The sequence below is a fragment of the Neovison vison genome, chromosome 1 (genome assembly GCF_020171115.1).
Source record: "Neovison vison isolate M4711 chromosome 1, ASM_NN_V1, whole genome shotgun sequence".
NCBI classification, from domain to species: Eukaryota; Metazoa; Chordata; class Mammalia; order Carnivora; family Mustelidae; genus Neogale; species Neogale vison.
In genome coordinates, this window is record NC_058091.1 from 212665334 (window position 1) to 212684857 (window position 19524).

General features: G+C 33.4%; 1 protein-coding gene across 1 annotated transcript in view; it reads right to left on the minus strand.

The window, feature by feature from the left end:
- Window positions 1-3605: 3605 nt before the first annotated feature.
- Window positions 3606-19524, minus strand: part of SCAMP1 (secretory carrier membrane protein 1) — a 124016-nt gene continuing 108097 nt past the window's right edge. The window contains exon 9 of the mRNA XM_044266615.1: window positions 3606-6973. Coding sequence (XP_044122550.1) covers window positions 6809-6973 — 165 coding nt within the window. The 3' untranslated portion in view covers window positions 3606-6808. The remainder of the gene's footprint in view (window positions 6974-19524) is intronic.

Here is a 19524-nt window from a genome sequence, read left to right on the forward strand (position 1 = left end):
TGTATGGAACCACAAAAGACTCTGAATAACCAAAGAAAACTCAAGAACAAAACTGGAGGCATCATACTCCCTGATTTCAAACTCTATTATAGAGCTACAGCAATCAAAACAGTATGATAATAGCATAAAAGCAGACAGATCAACAGAACACAACGGAGAGCCCAGAAATAAACTCACACATATATGGCCAATTAATCTATGACAAAGGAGGCAAAGACATTAATGGGTCAAGAACAGTTTCTTCAATAAATGCTGTTGAGAAAACTGAACAGCCACATGCAAAAGAATGAAACTGGACCACTATTTTACACTATACACAAAAATTAATGGACTAGAGAACTGAATGTGAGACCTGGAACCATAAAACTCCTAGAAGAAAATATTGGTAGTAAGCTCCTTCACACTGACTTTGGCAATGTTTTGAATCTGACTCCAAAAGCAAAGGCAATAAAGCAAAAATAAGCAAGTGGGTCTACACAAACTAAAAAGCCTGTGCACAGCAAAGGAAATCATCAACAAAGTGAAAACGCAGCCTACTGAATGGGAGAAAATACCGGCAATATGTGCATTTGGAATATTGAAATATTACTCAGCCCCCCCCAAGTGGAATCTTCCCATTGCAGTATAATTCATGGACCTAGAACACGTTATGTTAAGTGAAATAAATCAGAGAAAGGCAAATACTGTATGATCTCACTTATATGCAGAATCTAAAAAAATTTTTTTTTCAAAACAAAATAAACAATAAAACCCAAACTCATAGATACAGAGATAGAGAACCAACTGGTAGTTGCCAGAGGAGAAGAGTATAGAGGGTAGGTGAAATGGGTGAAGGGAGTCAAAGGTACAAACTTCCAGTATTAAAATAAGTAAGTCACAGGGATGTAATGTACAGTACGGTGACTACAGTTAGTAATACTGTACTGAATATCTGAAAGTTGCTAAGAGAATAAATCTTAAATATCCTCTTTTTTCACAAGAAAAAAAGTCTAACTATGTATGGTGATGGTAAGTAGACTTAGTGTGGTGATCATTTCACAGTGTACACAAATACTGAATCATTATGTTGTATACCTGAAACTATTTTAATTATGCCTCAATAAAATTTTGATTATTTAATTAAAATTTTGTATAATTTATATAAATTAAAATTTAATAACATGATACATGCATATAAGGGTAGATATACAAGTATTAAATGTTATAGAAATATATTGAGACTATGAAAAAAAGTTCAACATATAGTCATCATAGTTGAAAAAAGATTACAAGCCATTAAATTCTCCTTTTAAAAGTAATAGGAGACCAACTCAAGACAGCTCAGAGAAAAAATAAAGTAAGAGTATTACTGGGATAATGGGACAAAATATGGGTAAGCTGCTGGACCTCATACAGGAAATGGAAAGCTATTAGGCTATTTTTTATATGCTTCATTCTACTTGGGCATTTTAATCATTTAATGAGCCAAGTATACATCGGCTATGACTAGATGACATCTTATACCAGTGTGGTCTAAGGGGCCCAAAGAGATGAGGTATATGAGAGCTAGATAAACATCCCCACAGCACCTAATACAAGAATGTGGAAGGGAAACTTACTTTTTAATTTTTGGATAAAAGTTGTCTTCCTAGAAAATTAATAGAAACATATAAGCCAAATTTTAATAGCAGTTATTTATTGGTATAAAATTATGAAGAACTTTATCTTCTTTTGTTTATAAATATTTTCTAAAATTTATCAAGTGTGTATTAATTTTATAAATTAAAAAATTGTAGAAGCTAAAACTATTAGGCCATTATGACATAATGCTACATAAGGGAGAACTGGATTAAAAATCCACAGTATTATACCCCATGGTTCTATCAAAAATGTATGCATAGAAAAAAGGATGGAAAAATACAATATTGGCAGTGATATCCTTAGATGATAGAATTACGTATTTTTTTCCTCGTTCATTATTTTCTAATTGTTTTCTAACAGGTATATATGACTTTCAAACTAGAAAAAATTAGTCTGAGGAATATGACCAGTGGACTGACTTTCTGTGTAGACTATAATATCGTAAGAACTACTATGACCAGCTAAAGGACAGTGATTTTTGGTGAAGAATAAATCCGAAGAATAATAAAGCTGAAGAATACTATAAACTGCCGCCAGTAACAACTACTCACAACTGTGATTTATCTTGAGAATCACTGGCCTCCAAAATATTAAATGAGTTCTAGAGGAATTCTAGGATTCCATGTAAGGGCTATAAATAACTAAGAATTAAAAAAAAAAATTTTGCATGCTGAGTCTACAAATTGTCTGTATAAATGTAGAGGAAATAATATTCAGAGTACTTTATACAGTAAATGAAACATTATTAGGTTGAAGAGGATGAACTTTTTTTTGTCCTATTAGAGAAAAGATAAAATTTTTAGCAGCAGGAAGGTTTTAACTACACAATCAGCTATACAAACCCAGAAAGATCTAAGCTGATAGGTCACCTGGCTGGCTCAGGCTGCAGAGCATGTTACTCTTGATCTCCGGCTCCTAAGTTCAAGCCCTACATGGGGTGTAACCATCACTTAAGTGTAAAAAAAAAAAAAAAATTATAAATAAGCTGAAAAATAAATCAAAGTTTAGATAAACATAAAATTTAACACTCATTACACTGATACATGGTGGCTCCCATCTCCCTTGCCATTTGAAAATATAAATAGTGCTAAAGAAAATTCTATAGGTTTAAGGCTTTGTATTACCAAAACCACAAACTTAAACTGTACATAACTGTAAATATGAAGACAAAAGGAAGGGTAAGAACACTAGAGATCCATCTTTCCCTATTTTCCTAGAAGCTTTAAAGATATTTATCTAGTACAGATTAGTGGCAATGTCTGGCTTAGGAAATTTCTATCGATTTCTTTCTAGCTCTCTATGTACTGTGACAAAGCCCTAACGTAAGGTTTTTAAAACATCCATCAATACAAAAAGCTTGCTGTTTTATAAATTGTACCCTAAAATTCTAGTGGAAACACTTCACTTTCCATAATATTTGACCACTGAGATATAACTTTTTAGTTTAATAAACAAGTATTTAAAACAACTCTAATGTGTTATACTACTCTAAATAATTTATACTATGGTACTTGAAAATCTATCAAAGTAAGGCATTTTTTTATTTTTAACCATTATTTTTACATTAACCACTTTTATTTCACTTCTAAAGGTCTTAATCACATGGAATTAAAAAATCCCTCTAAACATTTTCTTTAAAAGAAAAATGTAAGGAAATACAGTGAAATGGTGTTTGATGGCCACAGTAATTCCAACGGGGGGAAATGTGCAAAACTGTTACAAACTTGGCAGTTTGAACATAGATACATAGATTTTTACCAGTAAAGATATAAAATTAAATGTTAATGTGTCAGCATTTTCAGAAAAAGATACAGCAATAGCTATGAGAGCATTATACTAGCACAAATAAATTATAGAAACTAATAAACTCAATTTAACATAAATTCCCCATAAAATGTCAACTATATATTAGTTCAACACGATTTATAGAAGATATATCCAATGAAAATCCAAACTCATTTAGATAACACCCAGAAAATGAAAAATGCTGTTCCTATTTTAATTTAACACATATTGCTCAAAATAAGATTCACCAAGAACATTTTAGATTTTTACATCCTCTTTAGATAACCCAAGTGAAAAATCAAATAATACACAAATAGGTACCTTCATCAGTACATAAAATAGCAACAGGTAGCTAGGTTAGGAAACAGAACACAAGTTTAAGCTAATCAATACAATACTAGTACAGAGGCATCCATTTTAACACACAGGAAAAATCTGAGCCACCAAACAGGTTTTCCATTTTGAATCTCACTAACTTCTAGATGGTATGTGTATTTTGACCCTAAAGTGATCAAAATATGAGTGAAGCTCATGTTCTACCACCTAAAAAGTCTAATCCAACAGAAAAATTGTCATTTCATGTTGCTGTTTTTAATGAAGCCTTTTATATTATTTATTTTGTTCAGCACATGATAGAATGATACAAAGATTCTTTAAAAATTAAATGTGACATTTCTATATACATTAAGCCCACAGCATAATCTCTACCTCTGAAATGCTAATATCATATTTAAAATTAGACAAACTAACATCCAGTAAACAGCATTTTATTTTATGACACTCTGTGTTAATACAATAAATATACAAAACTTCCAAACCACTGAAAACATGCAACATTAGAGGGACAGATGGAGGGCATTTATAGAGAACCATGACGCTCATTATGATGGCAGCGCAATATTACTCACTGACAAAATATACATACATCCCTAGATAAATAATCCAAGTCCCAAATTACAAATCACCGAGCAATGATTTTCCAGTGTTCAAATTTTAGTTTGAAATAAAATAGCCACAATTTAATATTACAAACTGAAAAAAGACATGAATGCTTACACCAATGAAGACCAATTCATGACTGTGATACTGGGTAACGTTAGTACTGAATATAAAATATTAACAAATGTCAATCTCTTGCTGGAAAATGTGACCATTTACCCATTATTGTTAGGAGAATAAAGAATGTAAGAATTTAAAAGCCCTATACCTTATCAAACTGTTAGTATTGCCATCATTTTAATGCACATTTGTTTTTAAAAAACAATTTTCTCTCATAAATGTGTATGAACCCAAGGAAATAGATTTTAAAACATCTCTATCCACACACCAAAAGGTACTATTGTTTTTAATTATTTGCTACTTAACAATGCTACCTTTGGGGACTTCTACAAGACAGAAGCCTTCCTATTTTTGAAGGAAAGTATCTCAGTATTTTTCAAGTCTCTATATTCATTTGTAGTTGAAAAAAAAAAAAGAGAAATATTTGGACTTGAGATATAAATTAATGATGAACATAAGTACTCCTATTATATTTTGGTTAATGTTTTGAATGTTTGTAAAATACACACTCAGTAAAGCACGCTGTGATAAATCAGATTTTCAGTAAGATTATAGAATCTGACAAACTTGACCTGGCTTATTTGAGAAAACAGGGAGATTACCACTGATCAGAAATATTCATAAAAACAGCTTTAACTTTATATTCTGAATCCTATTTTAATTAGAATAAAGGAAATATCTTCTAAGTATATTACTTCAATAAATCCCAAATAAACCAAATGTGAACACCATCTAGATGAATCCATGTGACCTAGTATCACACAAAGTTTATCTCATAAATGGTGAGAACTCATCATCCCACCCCATCATGAAATTCATTCATCTCCAGATTTGGGGAAAACAATTAAAGTGATTTAACCATTTATGCCCATTTGACTCTTTTTAAAAAGGTTCTGCAGTCTCAAATAATATAATCCAATAGACCATCCTTATTTAAAGTCCAGTTGAATAAATCAGTGATTATTCTGCAACCTTAAGTAGCTAATGACTTCCAAAACACAGTATATAATGACTTTACAAATGTCTTTGAGTCATTTAATCAGTATTAAAAATGATTCAAAGTTTCAAACCAAGTATACTGTAAGAATTATATCCTATGGTACATAATAACAATTTTAATATGGTTGTAGTCATAATTAATGCATTTATCTATATTTGTATTTTCCTGTTTGGTGCAGGTTAAATGTTTCTTCTATTGCTGAAAATTTTTAATATATTCAGTCTGTCTCAAAAATTGAAAGACTGAGGTTCGTTAGGGATTCAAGTATATGTGAACCAACAGCGTCTTTTTCTTTTAATCCCACTACAGATGAGAGGCTAAAAGAAAAATTCCCTGAAATACTGTATGTTCTTTTTGGACAAGGAGTTAGTCTAGACTTTAATACCTCTGTTAAAAATTACACACTCCCCAAAAAAGAGCTGCCAAACACAATCTCAATTCAGTTAAAATGAGTAGCCACAAGAATATACCAAAGCTTCCATACAGTAATATTCTACTATGATACGAATACTGAAAATTAAAAAAAAAACCAGTATTATCATTACTACATTCTATTCCATTTATTATCTACCCTTTTTTGGATAATGCACTGCACATTATGTTCTCACTTTGCATCCTGATAAATTTTTATTTAAAAAAAAAAAAAACTATTGCAGAAAACCACTTCTTTGATTCTATCAGCACTCCCTAATCCTACAACCATAAGCAGTGCAGAAGCCAAAATACTAATTCTTTTAAGAAATGTGGTGCCCATGCAAGATCAGAGATTGCTATCAAAATATCAACTACTCTAAAAAAAAAGGAACAAAAATAAAAGGATAAAATTTACATGATCTACTACAAAATGCACACAGGCTCTTCACTGGTGACTAAAACTGCTAAAAAGCAAGCCAATTTTTAAAATCCCTAAGTCCCTGATGGCCTATTTCTTCCAATATAAATGGGGAAAACAGAATGAAGTATCACTTTAATGCTCCAATATGTAATCCTTAAGTCTAAGATTCTTGAAAGAAAGACTGCAGCTAGTACTAAATGTATTTTTAATCTTAAGTACCATATTAATTTCAGTGTGTCAACACTGAAATAATTTGCTGAACATTCATCCTCCAAAAAATATGGAGAATATTTATTTAGCATGTGATATTTTTTTCTGCAGGGGGCACCAAAATATTAAATTGCTAGGTAAGTAATAAGACAAGAAAGTTTTTCTGGTTTTAGCCCATGCACAAGTGAACAGGAAATATACATGCCGTGTGTACTGTTTTGAACATAAAAATATTTATAGAATACAGTAACTAGAGAAAAGTACAGTCAGAAGGTACCAGTGTGTTTTCGGAGGGCTCTCTAAATCTGGTTACCCTTGAAAGCATTCTGAGCCGCACTAGTTGCTGCACTTGAAGCTGCATTTGCAGCTGCAGTCTGGACAGTTTTGTTGGACATCACACCTGTTGCAAATTCTTGTTGGGCTTTCTCAAAACTAGCACCTGTTGTGCGGTATAGTCCATGTACCTATGGAGGCACAAAAAAGTGGGACAAGGTAAGTGGTAATCTATACAGTCATTTTCAGCAACTCTTCCATTAATCTCAACCTTATCCAGAGAGAAAAGGACTAGACTGTAGTCACGATTCCTAAGGTCAAGAACATCAGCCACCAACCACACTGGCATACCATATTGTATTAAAGTATTTTCCTAACACAGTCTTTTCCATTTTATCCCCAATGCAGAAGAGGTACTTATGCTTTTGCCAAACCAAAAATAAATTTTAAAACTTCTTAACCAAGTGCAAAAGGTTATGTTTCCCACTGTACCTGCTTATTTAAGATATTACAGAGAATGGTTTAAACACAAGAGACATTCAGAATTTATTAATTTACTACCAAAGACAATTCAAAAAGAATAATACCTTATCTATTTCTATGTTGGTTACATATAAACTACTAACCCTATTACAATAAAATGAAATGATTTTATCATTTAATATATCAAGCACTACTCATGTTCTTAAAAAGATACTTCTGCTATCCTCTCTCACTCTGTATACCATTTTACTTTTTGTGTACAGTGAAGTTCTAAAGGATTTACACGGAAAAACTTTTGGGAACTGTCCACCCATACTGATTTATCACTTAAATCTTCGGGATTTATTTGCAAGAGTAAGGTTAAAAAACACTCAATTAGCATACGTTTCAAGATGCATAAACTATGAAGTGCAACAATATAACATCAGCCAATTTAATGTAAGTTTGGGAAAAGAAATAATAAAACAAATTAGAATATTTATTAATTACATGCCTACAAACTTGGGAGAGGCAGGAAGAGACAAAGGGAACTTATACTGCATTTTGATGAGGTCTAAATGAAGCTTGCCTGAAATGCAATTAAAGCAGGTTTAGAACATTGGGGCAGCACCCAAGTCAGTCTTTTTCCCAATCCTGGATAGGAACTGATATTGTGTGGTAAATATGGAATGAGGAAAAGGAGAATGAATCAAAGATTTTCAAGTCAAGCTTAGATACACTGAAGTTGTTTCAATAAAACAGAGAGTAGACAAGACAGGTTGGCTTAGAAGGGAAAGGAGACGCTAAGTTCTAAATATTTGTACATTCATTCCACAGATGTTTACTGGATACCTACTCTAGAACTGGTACAGTGGGCAGGTGAAGATTTGGTTTGGAGCTCAAGAGAGGAATGGGCAGGAAACAAGAACTTGAAAATCAATGCCACATCAGTGACAGCCACAACTCTGTCTGACATAAATAAATAAAATGGTCCATGGAGGAAAAAAAGAAAAAATGTCAAGGACCAAATAAAGTCTGTTAAGATACCAATATTTAGGAGGTGCCTACAATAACAAGGAATAATTAAAAGAGGAATGGGAAAAGCCAAAGACTTTTTCCACAGGTGCCATGGGAAGAAAGCCACATTAAAGAATGAAGAGCTGCCCAGGGTGGAAGATGAAAAAATATCCAGACAGCCCTAAGTTCTTCTAACATAGTGGTGAAGGCAAAAGCCATCTTACAGGGGACAAAGTGTAAAAGGGTCAGGGAATAAAAGAGAGCAATGACAAGTACACTTTAGATAAACCCTAAAATTCTTTTCTTCTGGTACTATAGCACTATCATAATTTAATTCTTTTAATACTTTGAGAGAATGATGAGAAAATGACTTTTTTCCTTGTTGGTTAACTGAATGTTATAATACATCTCTTTTGTATTCCCTTCTCTCTCCAGGGATAATCTTTATGGATTACTCAAACTTTGTGTGTTATGACACACAAAAATGGTTCCAAACAAAATTGCTGATCCTTGCTTATAAACACAAAGAGATCTGAAATATTAATTTTCATAATAGTGCAATTTGTCAAACATCATTCCATCACATGATCACTTCCTGCTCTGTAATTGTGATCAACATCTTCAAAAGCATTTCTTCATGTTGGGAATTTTCAGAATCATAAGTAATTATTTTAATTCTTTTAAAAAATTATTTAAAATTTAAATAAAAATAATATATTAAATTTAAATAAAATTTAAATAAATTTAAATTTAAATAACAATAAAAATTATTTAAAAATTATTATTTAAGAGAGAGCAAGTGAGTGGGAGTAGGGGCAGAGGGAGAGAGAGAATCTCAAGCAGACTCCTCGCTAAACAGAGCCCAATGCAGGCCTCCATCCCACAACCCTGAGATGGTGACTTGAGCCAAAACCTAGAGCAAGATGCTCAACAGACTTAGCCACCCAAGTGCCCTAATCCATTTTTAAAACCACATTTTCTGGAACATAAAAGATACAGATAATTGACCACTCCTTTGTTCAAGAAAATGGTCTCAAAACAGAGTTCATATGATTAGGTCCAAGAAAATGAAGTATGTTGTAGAAATATAATAAACCTTTACTTATTAGACCCTGTTACAGTGCAAAGGCACTACAGTTCACTTGTCTGTCTCTCCTCCTTCCCCCAAAGTTTTTGGGCATGTAATAAACAAATATTTGTTCTAACTTGCTTTGTTATTTCCTTTCCCAAATGTGTTTTAAACTGAGTGCCTGCTGTTACATATCCAATAGATTTCTTATTTCATTACTTTATAAATGTAATGCATGGCCCCAAAGCAGGGCAAAATAAAGGTAGAAGAGCACACATTTCTCAGTAGTCCAAATCTATACAGACTCAGAGGGCCACCTAGAGGGAAAAGATTACGTATGTATTCAGTGTATAATGCTCAAATGCTGTATGAAATCCATTATATCCATGTGAAAAGGGTGATTCTTTCCTCAGTGCTCCAACAACATGACAGGCTAATTTTAAGTATCACCATCTCAAAAAGCTCATCATTTCCCTGATATGTTTCAGGAGTGATACCTACTGATAGCTCACATTCCTTATAAAATCAGAGACAAAGCTTTAAGATAAAGTATTATAATTTTTAAAAACCAAACAGCTTAAGTACTTGCTATCCTTCCAGTTATGAGAACTGCATTAACCTAAATACTTAGTTCTAGGAGCAACACACAAAGAACACTAGATTTTGTATCTACGGTTTCCACTACCTTCCACCGGGCTGGTCACCACTCAAAACCTCAAGTTTAGGGGTACCTGGGTGGCTCAGTTGCTTGAAGGGTTGAGCATTTGCCTTGGGAATCCCAGGATCCAGGACCACTTCGGGCTCCCCACTCAGTGGGGAGTCTTCTCCTCCCTCTGACCCACCCCCCTCTCATGCTCTGTCTCACTCTCAAATAAATAAATATTTTTTAAGAAACAAAAAACAAAAAAAACCCTCAAGTTTACTTCCCATGAAACGAGAGTATTTGTTGCCCTGTCTCTCAGTGTTTTCCTAAGGATCAAATGAGAATTATGTAAATATGTAACAAAAATTAAAATTTATTTTTAAATATTTGTAGAAGTGTCATAGCCAACACACAACTCCAGAAGGGAATCTTGCTTCCTTAGTGTATCTTCAAAAATATTCCAGTATATACTGTGATAGTATATGACACAAAAAATTATGTACTATATACTATGAAAAGTAAAGAACCATGGTATAGTACTTAAAATAGTCCAAACACACATTTCCATCAAAGCTTACAGAATACAATTTCAAGAAATAATGCTTTTATAAATATAAGATGCCTGCTATGCCAGAATTATTTTAACTTTTTTAAAAATTAGGGGAAAAAAACAAAGAAATGAATTTTTGAAATTTTGATTCTTGTTTTGAATTTTAAAGAAAAAAATCAATCTCTTAGTCTAACGTTTTCAATTAAACCATTTCCTATAAACCATCTGTGAACTGCCCATAGATCGGGGTCAGATACCCCTTTGGGAACCTCCTGAATTAATGGTCTAGTTTCACACTATTGAAATTACACTCATCCTTCAAGGCCTATCTCTTTACTGCTGTCCTTTTTCTGCCTGATCTAGCTCTGGCTCTCCCTATTATGAGCACCTCTAATACCATGCATAGCATGCTTTTTCTTTTGTAGGGCTTGTAGGTATACATGTCTTATATGACACATGACTTTGGTTCCTTGAAGGAAAAGGCTAATTTCCACTCACTACCATAACCCCTGTAAGACACAGTAACTTGTCGGGGCACCTGTTTGGCTCAGTCATAGAGCATGCAGCTCTTGATCTTGGGGTCATTAGTTCAAGCTCCACACTGAGTGCAGAGTTTACTTTAAAAAACAAAACAAAACAAAACAAAAAAAAACAACAAAAAACAAAAAAAACATAGTGACTTGCAGTAGAAGCCACTATATAATTAATTACTTATCTGTTAGGGATTAAACAAATGGCCCCAAATTACCCTACTTACAAAGTTACCAAAGAAGTACAACACTGCTATAGCTGGCTGTAACTGTGTTACAAAGTAAATTGCACATACAGGCTGTTTTAAAAGTGAACATACTAGGGAACTTTTAACAAATCCACTTACATCAATAGATAGATCATTCAGGCAGAAAATCAATCAAGGAACGAATGGCTTTAAGGACACATTAGGCTAGATGGACTGAATATACACAGAACACCTCATCAAGAACAGCAGAACACACATTCTCTTCAAGTATACATGGAACATTCTCCAGGCTTACATATTAAGCCATAAAACAAATCTCAATAAATTTAAGAAAACTGAAATCATATCAAGTATCTTTTCTGACTACAATGGTTTTAAACTAGAAATCAATTACAAAAACTAGGCAAAAACACAAATACACAGAGGCTAAACATGCTACCAAACAACCATTGTGTCAACAAAGAAATCAAAAAGGAAATTAAAAAAAATACATTCAGACAAATGAAAATGGAAACAAAGCAGTTCAAAATCTTTCAGACAAAGCAAAAGAAAACCTCAAAAAAAAGTTTAAAGCTATTCAAGCCTACCTCAAGGAAACCAAAAAAGTCTCAAACCATTTAACCTTACACGTAAAGGCACTAAAAACCAGCCCAGTAACAATGCCCAAAGTTAGTAGAATCAAGGAAATATTAAGATTAGACTAGAAACAGACACAGTAGAGACAAAAACAAGGAAAAAAAATCTATGAAACCAAGAACTGATTCTTTGAAAAGATAAACAAAATTGATAAATCTTTACCAGACACATCAAGCAAAAAAGAGGATTCAAATAAATAAAATCAGAAACAGGATGCCTGCGTAGCACAGTTAAGTGTCTGCCTTTGGCTCAGGTCATGATCCCGGGCACTTGGGATTGAGTCCCATATCGGGCTCCCTGCTCAGCAGGGAGCCTGCTTCTCCTTCTCCCTCAGCTGTTCCCCCTGCTTATTCTCTTTCTCTCTCTGTCAAATAAATAAATAAAATATTTAAAAAAAATAAAATACAAAAGAGGACAAATTATATCCAACACTACAGAAATAGAAGGGATTGTTAAGACTACTATGAAAAATTAAATGCCAACGAACGGGACAACCTAGATGAAATGGATAAACTCCTAAAAACATACAAATCTTCCAAGACTAAATCAGGAAGAAAGAGAAGATCTGAACAGACACAGACTGATTACTAGTAATGAAAATGAACCAATAATAAAAAACTCCCAACAAACAAAAGTTGAGGACCAGGTGGCTTCACAGATGAGTTCTATCAAACATTTAAGAAAGAGCTAATACTTAGTCTTCTCAAAAAGTCTGAAAAACTGAGGAGAAGGAATGCTTCCAGATTCATTTTATAAGGTCAGCATTACTCATTTGGTACCTAAAACCAAAGACATTACAAAAAAAAAAGAAAATTACAGGCCAATATTCCTGATGAACATAAAGGCAAAAATCCTCAAAAAAAAATTAGCAAACCAGATTCAGCAATACATTAAAAGGATCTTCACCATGACCATGTAAGATTTATTCCCAAGATCAAAGATGGTTCAGTATCTTCAAATCAATCAACACGATACACCAGATTAACAAAATGAACGATAAAAATCATATGATTATCTCAATAGATGCAGAGAAATCACTTCACAAAATCCAACATCATTCATATTAAAAACTCTCAACAAAGTGGGTAAAGAGAGAGTATACTTCAACATAATAAAGGCCATATAAGACAAACCTGCAGTTAACATCATACTCAGTGGTGAAAAAGTGAAAACTTTTCCTCTAAGATGAGTAACAATACAAGGATGTCCATTCCTCTCTTTTTTATTTCACACAGTACTGGAAGTCCCAGCCACAAAAATCAGGCAAGCAAAAGAAAAAAAAGGCATCCATTCTGTTACTATTCACAAATAACATGGTAATATATATAGAAAATCCTAAAGACTCCACCAAAAAACTGTTAGATTAAATGAATGCAGTGAAGTTGCAAGACAGAAAATTAATATATGGAAATTTATACACTAATAATAAACTAGCAGAAAGAGAATTAAAAACGTAATTCCATTTACTATTACACAAAAACAAAAAAACAAAAAAAAAAAACCCTAGGAATAAACTTAATCAAGGAGGTAAAAGACCCATATAATGAAAACAGTAAGACACAGAGGAAATGAAATGATGCTGATACAAACAAATGTAAAGATAGAACATGCTCAGGGACTTGAAGAATACTGTTAAAATGTCCAAACTATCCAAAGCAATTAAAAAAATTCAATGCAATCCCTATCAGAATACCAACAGTGTTTTTTACAGAATCAAAATAATCCTAACATTTATACAGAACCACAAAAGAACCCAAATAGACAAAGCAAACTTGAGAAAGAAACTTGTGATACTGTAAGTATCACAATTCCAGATCCAAGCTCTACTACAAAGCTATGGTAATCAAAACAGTACAGTACTGGTGCAAAAAGAGACACATAGAATAATGGAACATCATACAGAGCCCAGAAATAAACCCATTTTTATATGGTTACTTAATCTGTGACAGAGAAGGCAAGAATATATAGTGAGGAAAAGACAGTCTCTTCAATAAATGGTGTTGGTAAAACTGGACAGTCACATGCAAAAGAATGAAAGTGGACCACTTTCTTTCACCATATATAAAAATAAATTCAAAATGGATTAAACACATAATATATAAGACTTGAAACCATAAAACTCCTAAAGGAAAACACAGGTAAACTCTTGGACATTAATCTTAGTAATATTTTCTTGGATATGTCTCCTTAGGAAAGTGTAATAAAAACAAAAATAAACAAATGGGACTACATCAAACTAAAAAGCTTTTCCTCAGTGAAGGAAACCAACAAAATAAAAAGGCAATATCTACTGAATGGGAGAAGATATGTGCAAATAATACAAATGATAAGAGGCTAATATCCAAAATATACAAAGAATCAATACAACTAAAAAAAAAAAATCAATTAAAAAAATAGGCAGAAGAACCTGAATAGACATTTTCCCAAAGACAACAAATAGCCAACAGCTATATGAAAAGATGCTCAATATCACTAATCACCAAATACAAATCAAAACCACAATGAGATATCACCTCACACCAGTCACAAAGGCTATCCTTGAAAAGACGAGAAATAACAAGTGTTGACAAAAATGTGGGGGAAAGGGAACCTTGCTGAACTATTGGTGGGCATGTAAATTGGTATAGCAACTTTTGGAAGACAGTATAGAGATTCCTCAAAACACTAAGTCATTCCACTTCTGGTTATTTACCCAAGGAAAACAAAAACACTTATTGGGAAAGATTAATGAATGCCTGTCATTGCTGTTGTATTATTTACAAGAGCCAAGATATAGAAGAAATCTAAGTATCTGCTGACAAATGAATGGATAAAGAAGACGTGGTATATATATACAATGCATTATTACTCATCCAAAAGAAGAATGAGATCTTGTCACTTTCAACAACATGGGTGGACCTAGAAGGTATTACACTAAGTGAAAGAACTCAGAAAGACAAATACCATATGATTTCACTTACATGCAGAACCTAAAAAAACAAAACAAAACAAAACAAATTAGCGGGCAACAAAAAACCCAAAAGAGACTCAAATACAGAGTACAAAATGATGGCTTTTGGGGGTGGGGGGTGGAGAGTGGGAGGGGTGGTACAGAGTGAAGGGATGGGAAAAATAGGTGAAAGGGATGAAGAGGTACTAACTTCCAATTACAAAATAAAGAAATCATAGGGATATAAAGGACAGCATAGGAAATAGTCAATAATATTGTATAACCTTTTATGGTGACAGATGGTAACTACTTATCATGAAAAGTATTTCATCATGTTTATTTTAATTTTTTTTCAAGAGAGAGAGAACATGTAACGTGCATGTGAGCAGGGGGTGGGGCAGAAAGAGAGGGAGAGAATCTTAAGCAGGCATTACATGCAGCTCAGAGGCCAAAGTGGGGCTCAATCTCATAACCCTGAGATCACGACCTAAGCTGAAATCATGAGTCCAACACTTAACCACTTGAGCCAGCCAGGAGCCCCCATAATGTTTATAAATGTCGAATCACTATGTTGTATACCCGAAACTAATATACTATTGTATGTCAACTATAATTCAGTTAATAGAAAAATAAAAAGTATTTAGAACAGAAAAAATTTTAATGTCCTCAACGAATGTTAAAAATATTATTATGCTTATTTATTTTTAACTCCTTATTTATATTTCATTTCATTGATTTTAAGTCTCAATGTTGAGTGCTCTGCCTTTTTTAGGATTTAAATTTATATTAATACATACACATGATTTTATACAGATGATACAAAATATGAATACCTATCTCTGTAATAAATAAGTTTAGAAGACAGCATAAATCTATTTGTGGAAACCCTGAATCTATATGTAATCATTTGTACCATACTTAAGTGATTTCAGTTTTGGAAAAAAAAAATTTGAAAAATTAAAAGTGATCATACTATACTTCACACCTACTCAGATGGCTATTATCAGAAAAAATGGAAAATTACAAATACTGGCAAGGATGTGGAGAAATTAGTAAGTACACAATGCTTACAGGAATTTACAGCCACTGCAGAAAATAGTTTGGTAGTTACTCAAAAAACTGATTGCTGAATTACCATTTGACCCCCAAGTAATTCCTCTTAAGTATAACCCAAAAGAATCTGAAGCAAAGAGATTAACATGGGTTCCCGTGCACCAATATTCAGAGCAGCATTACTTACAATCGCCAAAAGGTGGGAACAACCCAAGTGCCCATCCACAGATTAATAAAAGCAATACAGTATATACATGTAATGGAATATTATTCAGCTATGAAAAGGGAAGGAAATACTGATACATACAACATGACAAACCCTGAAAACTTCATGTAAGTGAAATAATCCATATACAAAAGTAAAATAGTGAACAATTCCACTTATATGAAATATCTAGACTAGTCAGATTCATTGGGGCAGAAAGGAGATGAGAGCTTACCACAGGCTGGGTGTAGGGGGAAATGGAGAGCAATTGTTGTATGACTGCAGAGCACTGCTTGGCATGATAAAAAAAGTCTTAAATAACGGTTACAGTTATTTATACATACAGAAATATGAATTTAATTAATGCCACTGAATTGAACATTTAAAAATGATTAAAATGGCAAATTTATATTATTTTTATATATATATATACAAATATATATAGCTACATTTTGAAAAACTAATATCAAAAACCTATGAATTGTATATTTTAAATGGGTAATTACATAATATATGAATGATCACTGGACATGATTTGTTAAAAATTAACATATAAAGATTACTTAGATTAAATATCATATGTATATAGCATTATAAATATTAGCAGAGCCAACAAATTTGAACATGCCTAAGTAAAGATGGTTTTCAATCATTTAGACATATCAATCTTGATTCAGGATCTATTAACTACTTATAGAAAAGAATAACAAAATAAAAATAGGGTGCGATCAGAAAAAAGTGAATATACTAAGGATGCCACTTGAGGACAGTATATAAACAACTTAGAGTGCCAATTTTCTAGGGATTCAAAGGTATCACTGTACCTACTATGTATCCCTTAGATGAAGAGAACTAGTATGTGGACCTGCATTTTAATAGGCAGTGTGAATCATCTGAAATTAATTTGTAATTAGGAAAAATTATAGTGTTGGATGATTCAGAGAAAGACAGAGATAAAAGAAGTATACCTATTTGTGACTATAAAAAAAGTGTAGTAAAATTATCAGCATTCTGTCCTAGAACCAAATAAAGCAGAAAGAAAGAAAGAAATGAAAAAGAAGAAAAGAAGAAAGAAAAGAGGGAGTGAACAATAGCAGTGCTTTCAAGGAAAGTGAAAGCATCACTTTTAATCTAAGAAGACTATTACTTAAATGTAAGGTTATGTTTACAAAGCATTTACTAAAACACCAATTTAATGATCAATGAGACTTGTCATTATTCTGGACCAATACCCAAATTCTATAGTCTTACACAAAAGTATTTTCATAATGGGGGCACCTGGGTGGCTCAGTGGGTTGAAGCCTCTGCCTTCGGCTCAGGTCATGATCTCAGGGTCCTGGGATCGAGCCCCGCATCGGGATCTCTGCTCAGCAGTGAGCCTGCCCCACCCCCTCTGCTTGCCTCTCTGCCTACTTGTGATCTCAATCTGTCAAATAAATAAATAAAATCTTTAAGAAAAAAAAAGTATTTTCATAAGGGACAGATTGCCATTTAAAAAATTTTTGAAGCATTTAGGGAAACGTGTGTGTGTGTGTTTAAGATTTTATCTATTTGAGAGAGTAAGAGAGACAGAGAGAGCATGAGCAGGAGGAGTGGGAGAAGGAGAAGCAGACTCCCGATTGAGCAGGGAGCCCCATGTGGGGTTCAATCCCAGGACTCCAGGATCATGATCTGAGCCGAAAGCAGACACTTAACTGACTGAGCCACCAGGCACCCTGGTAAACTTGTTTTTTCTAAGTGCAATAAGTTTTTTCTTTTTTTGTTTTTGAAAGATTTTATTTATTGGGACAGAGTGACAGAGAGAGAGAGAGAGAGAGAGAAAACACAAGAGCGGATAGGGAAAGAGGCAAAAGGAGAAGCAGACTCTGAGCTGAGCAGGGACCCAAGCTGAAGGCAAAGGCTTAACCGACTGAGCCACTCAGGCACCCCGAAGTAAGTTTTTTCTAAAATTCTTTTGAAATGCTTTAAAAAACAGTTAGTAATTACTTTGTTAATGTGAACACAAATCTATGAACAGTTTCTTAAATTTCATCAGAAAAATTATTCAAAAGTAAGTCCCCAAAGGAATACAAATTATGTATCATCTATTTATCTCTTCCATACTAAGTTATTTTGGCTCTTATATACCAATTAAAAGAAGGAAATTTCTGGATTCCTCGCTATGACCCATTGAAAATACCCACCCCTTAGTCCAAAACTATTACTTAATTCTATTTGGTTACTAAAGAAAGAAGACCTTTTTAAAAAATAAGTAACTTCTAGAAACAATCAAAGTGAAAGTTAAAGAAATCTGTGAAAGGTAAGAGGTAAACTGTTCCCTTATCTGTGAAGAGACAGATATTCTAACATTTCAATTTTTTCAAATGTCAACTACAAAATGACACTAGGAGGAAACAAAGATACCATAGCACTCATACTGGGGACTTCAATGCTTTCTTACTCCAATTATGCAAGGCCAAATCAGAATGCCAAAAGAATTCTCAAAATTGTATTCATTATAAATTGAAATAAATATGCAACCACCAAGCATGTTTAGCTGGGGCTGGAGACACAGAATAGTCTAACAAAATGCAACAATTCTAGAGTCAAATAGTGTGCACTGGGAACTTTTGGAGGGCATTAACTGTTTATGAAGAGCCTGACCCCTAGTGGCTAGCAACTATGGCTACATACGCACAGAAGAAATAGCCAGTACTTTTTCAGCAGTTTGTCTGGTGTTTTTACTGGATCTCAATTTCAATCAAAAGTAAGAGAAATCGAGGCACCTGCATGGCTCAGTCAGTTAAGTGTCTGCCTTCAGCTCAGGTCATGACCCTAGGGTCCGGGATCGAGCCCATTTCAGGATCCCTGCTCAGCAGGGAGCTGCTTCTCTCTCTGACTATGCCACTCCCCATGCTTGTGCTCCCATTCTCTCTCAAATAAATAAATAAAATCCTTTAAAAAAAAAAAAAAGAGCGAGAGAGAGAAATACTTGCCACTGCAAGTATGAAATCTGAGCTCAAATTATATTTTAGCTTATTATATTATCCCCATTTATTGTACTTCATAAAGTCATATAGAAAATCATCTCATCTAAATTTCTATTTCATTAGAATATGAGATTCAGAGAAGTTCAGGGACTTGAACTGCACTGACTGACAGTGAACATATATAAAAGGAGTTAATTGGTAATGTCTTCAACAATGAGGTTTAAAAAAAAAAATAGTCAACCAAAAAAAGAGTATGCTGCACAATTCCCATACTAACACATTTATTTAGGAAGCAGTCATATTTCTTTTGAATGCCTGGCCTTCAATCAGCACAGCTCTAAAACTCTTCCTTTCATGGGCTGGATCTTACAGAATTGTGTACCTGGGGGAAAAGCGTACCGTAAGAGACTTGAGAGTGCTGCACATAGCAGCCAGGTACACAGCAGTGGGAGAATAAACACGGTCTCCAC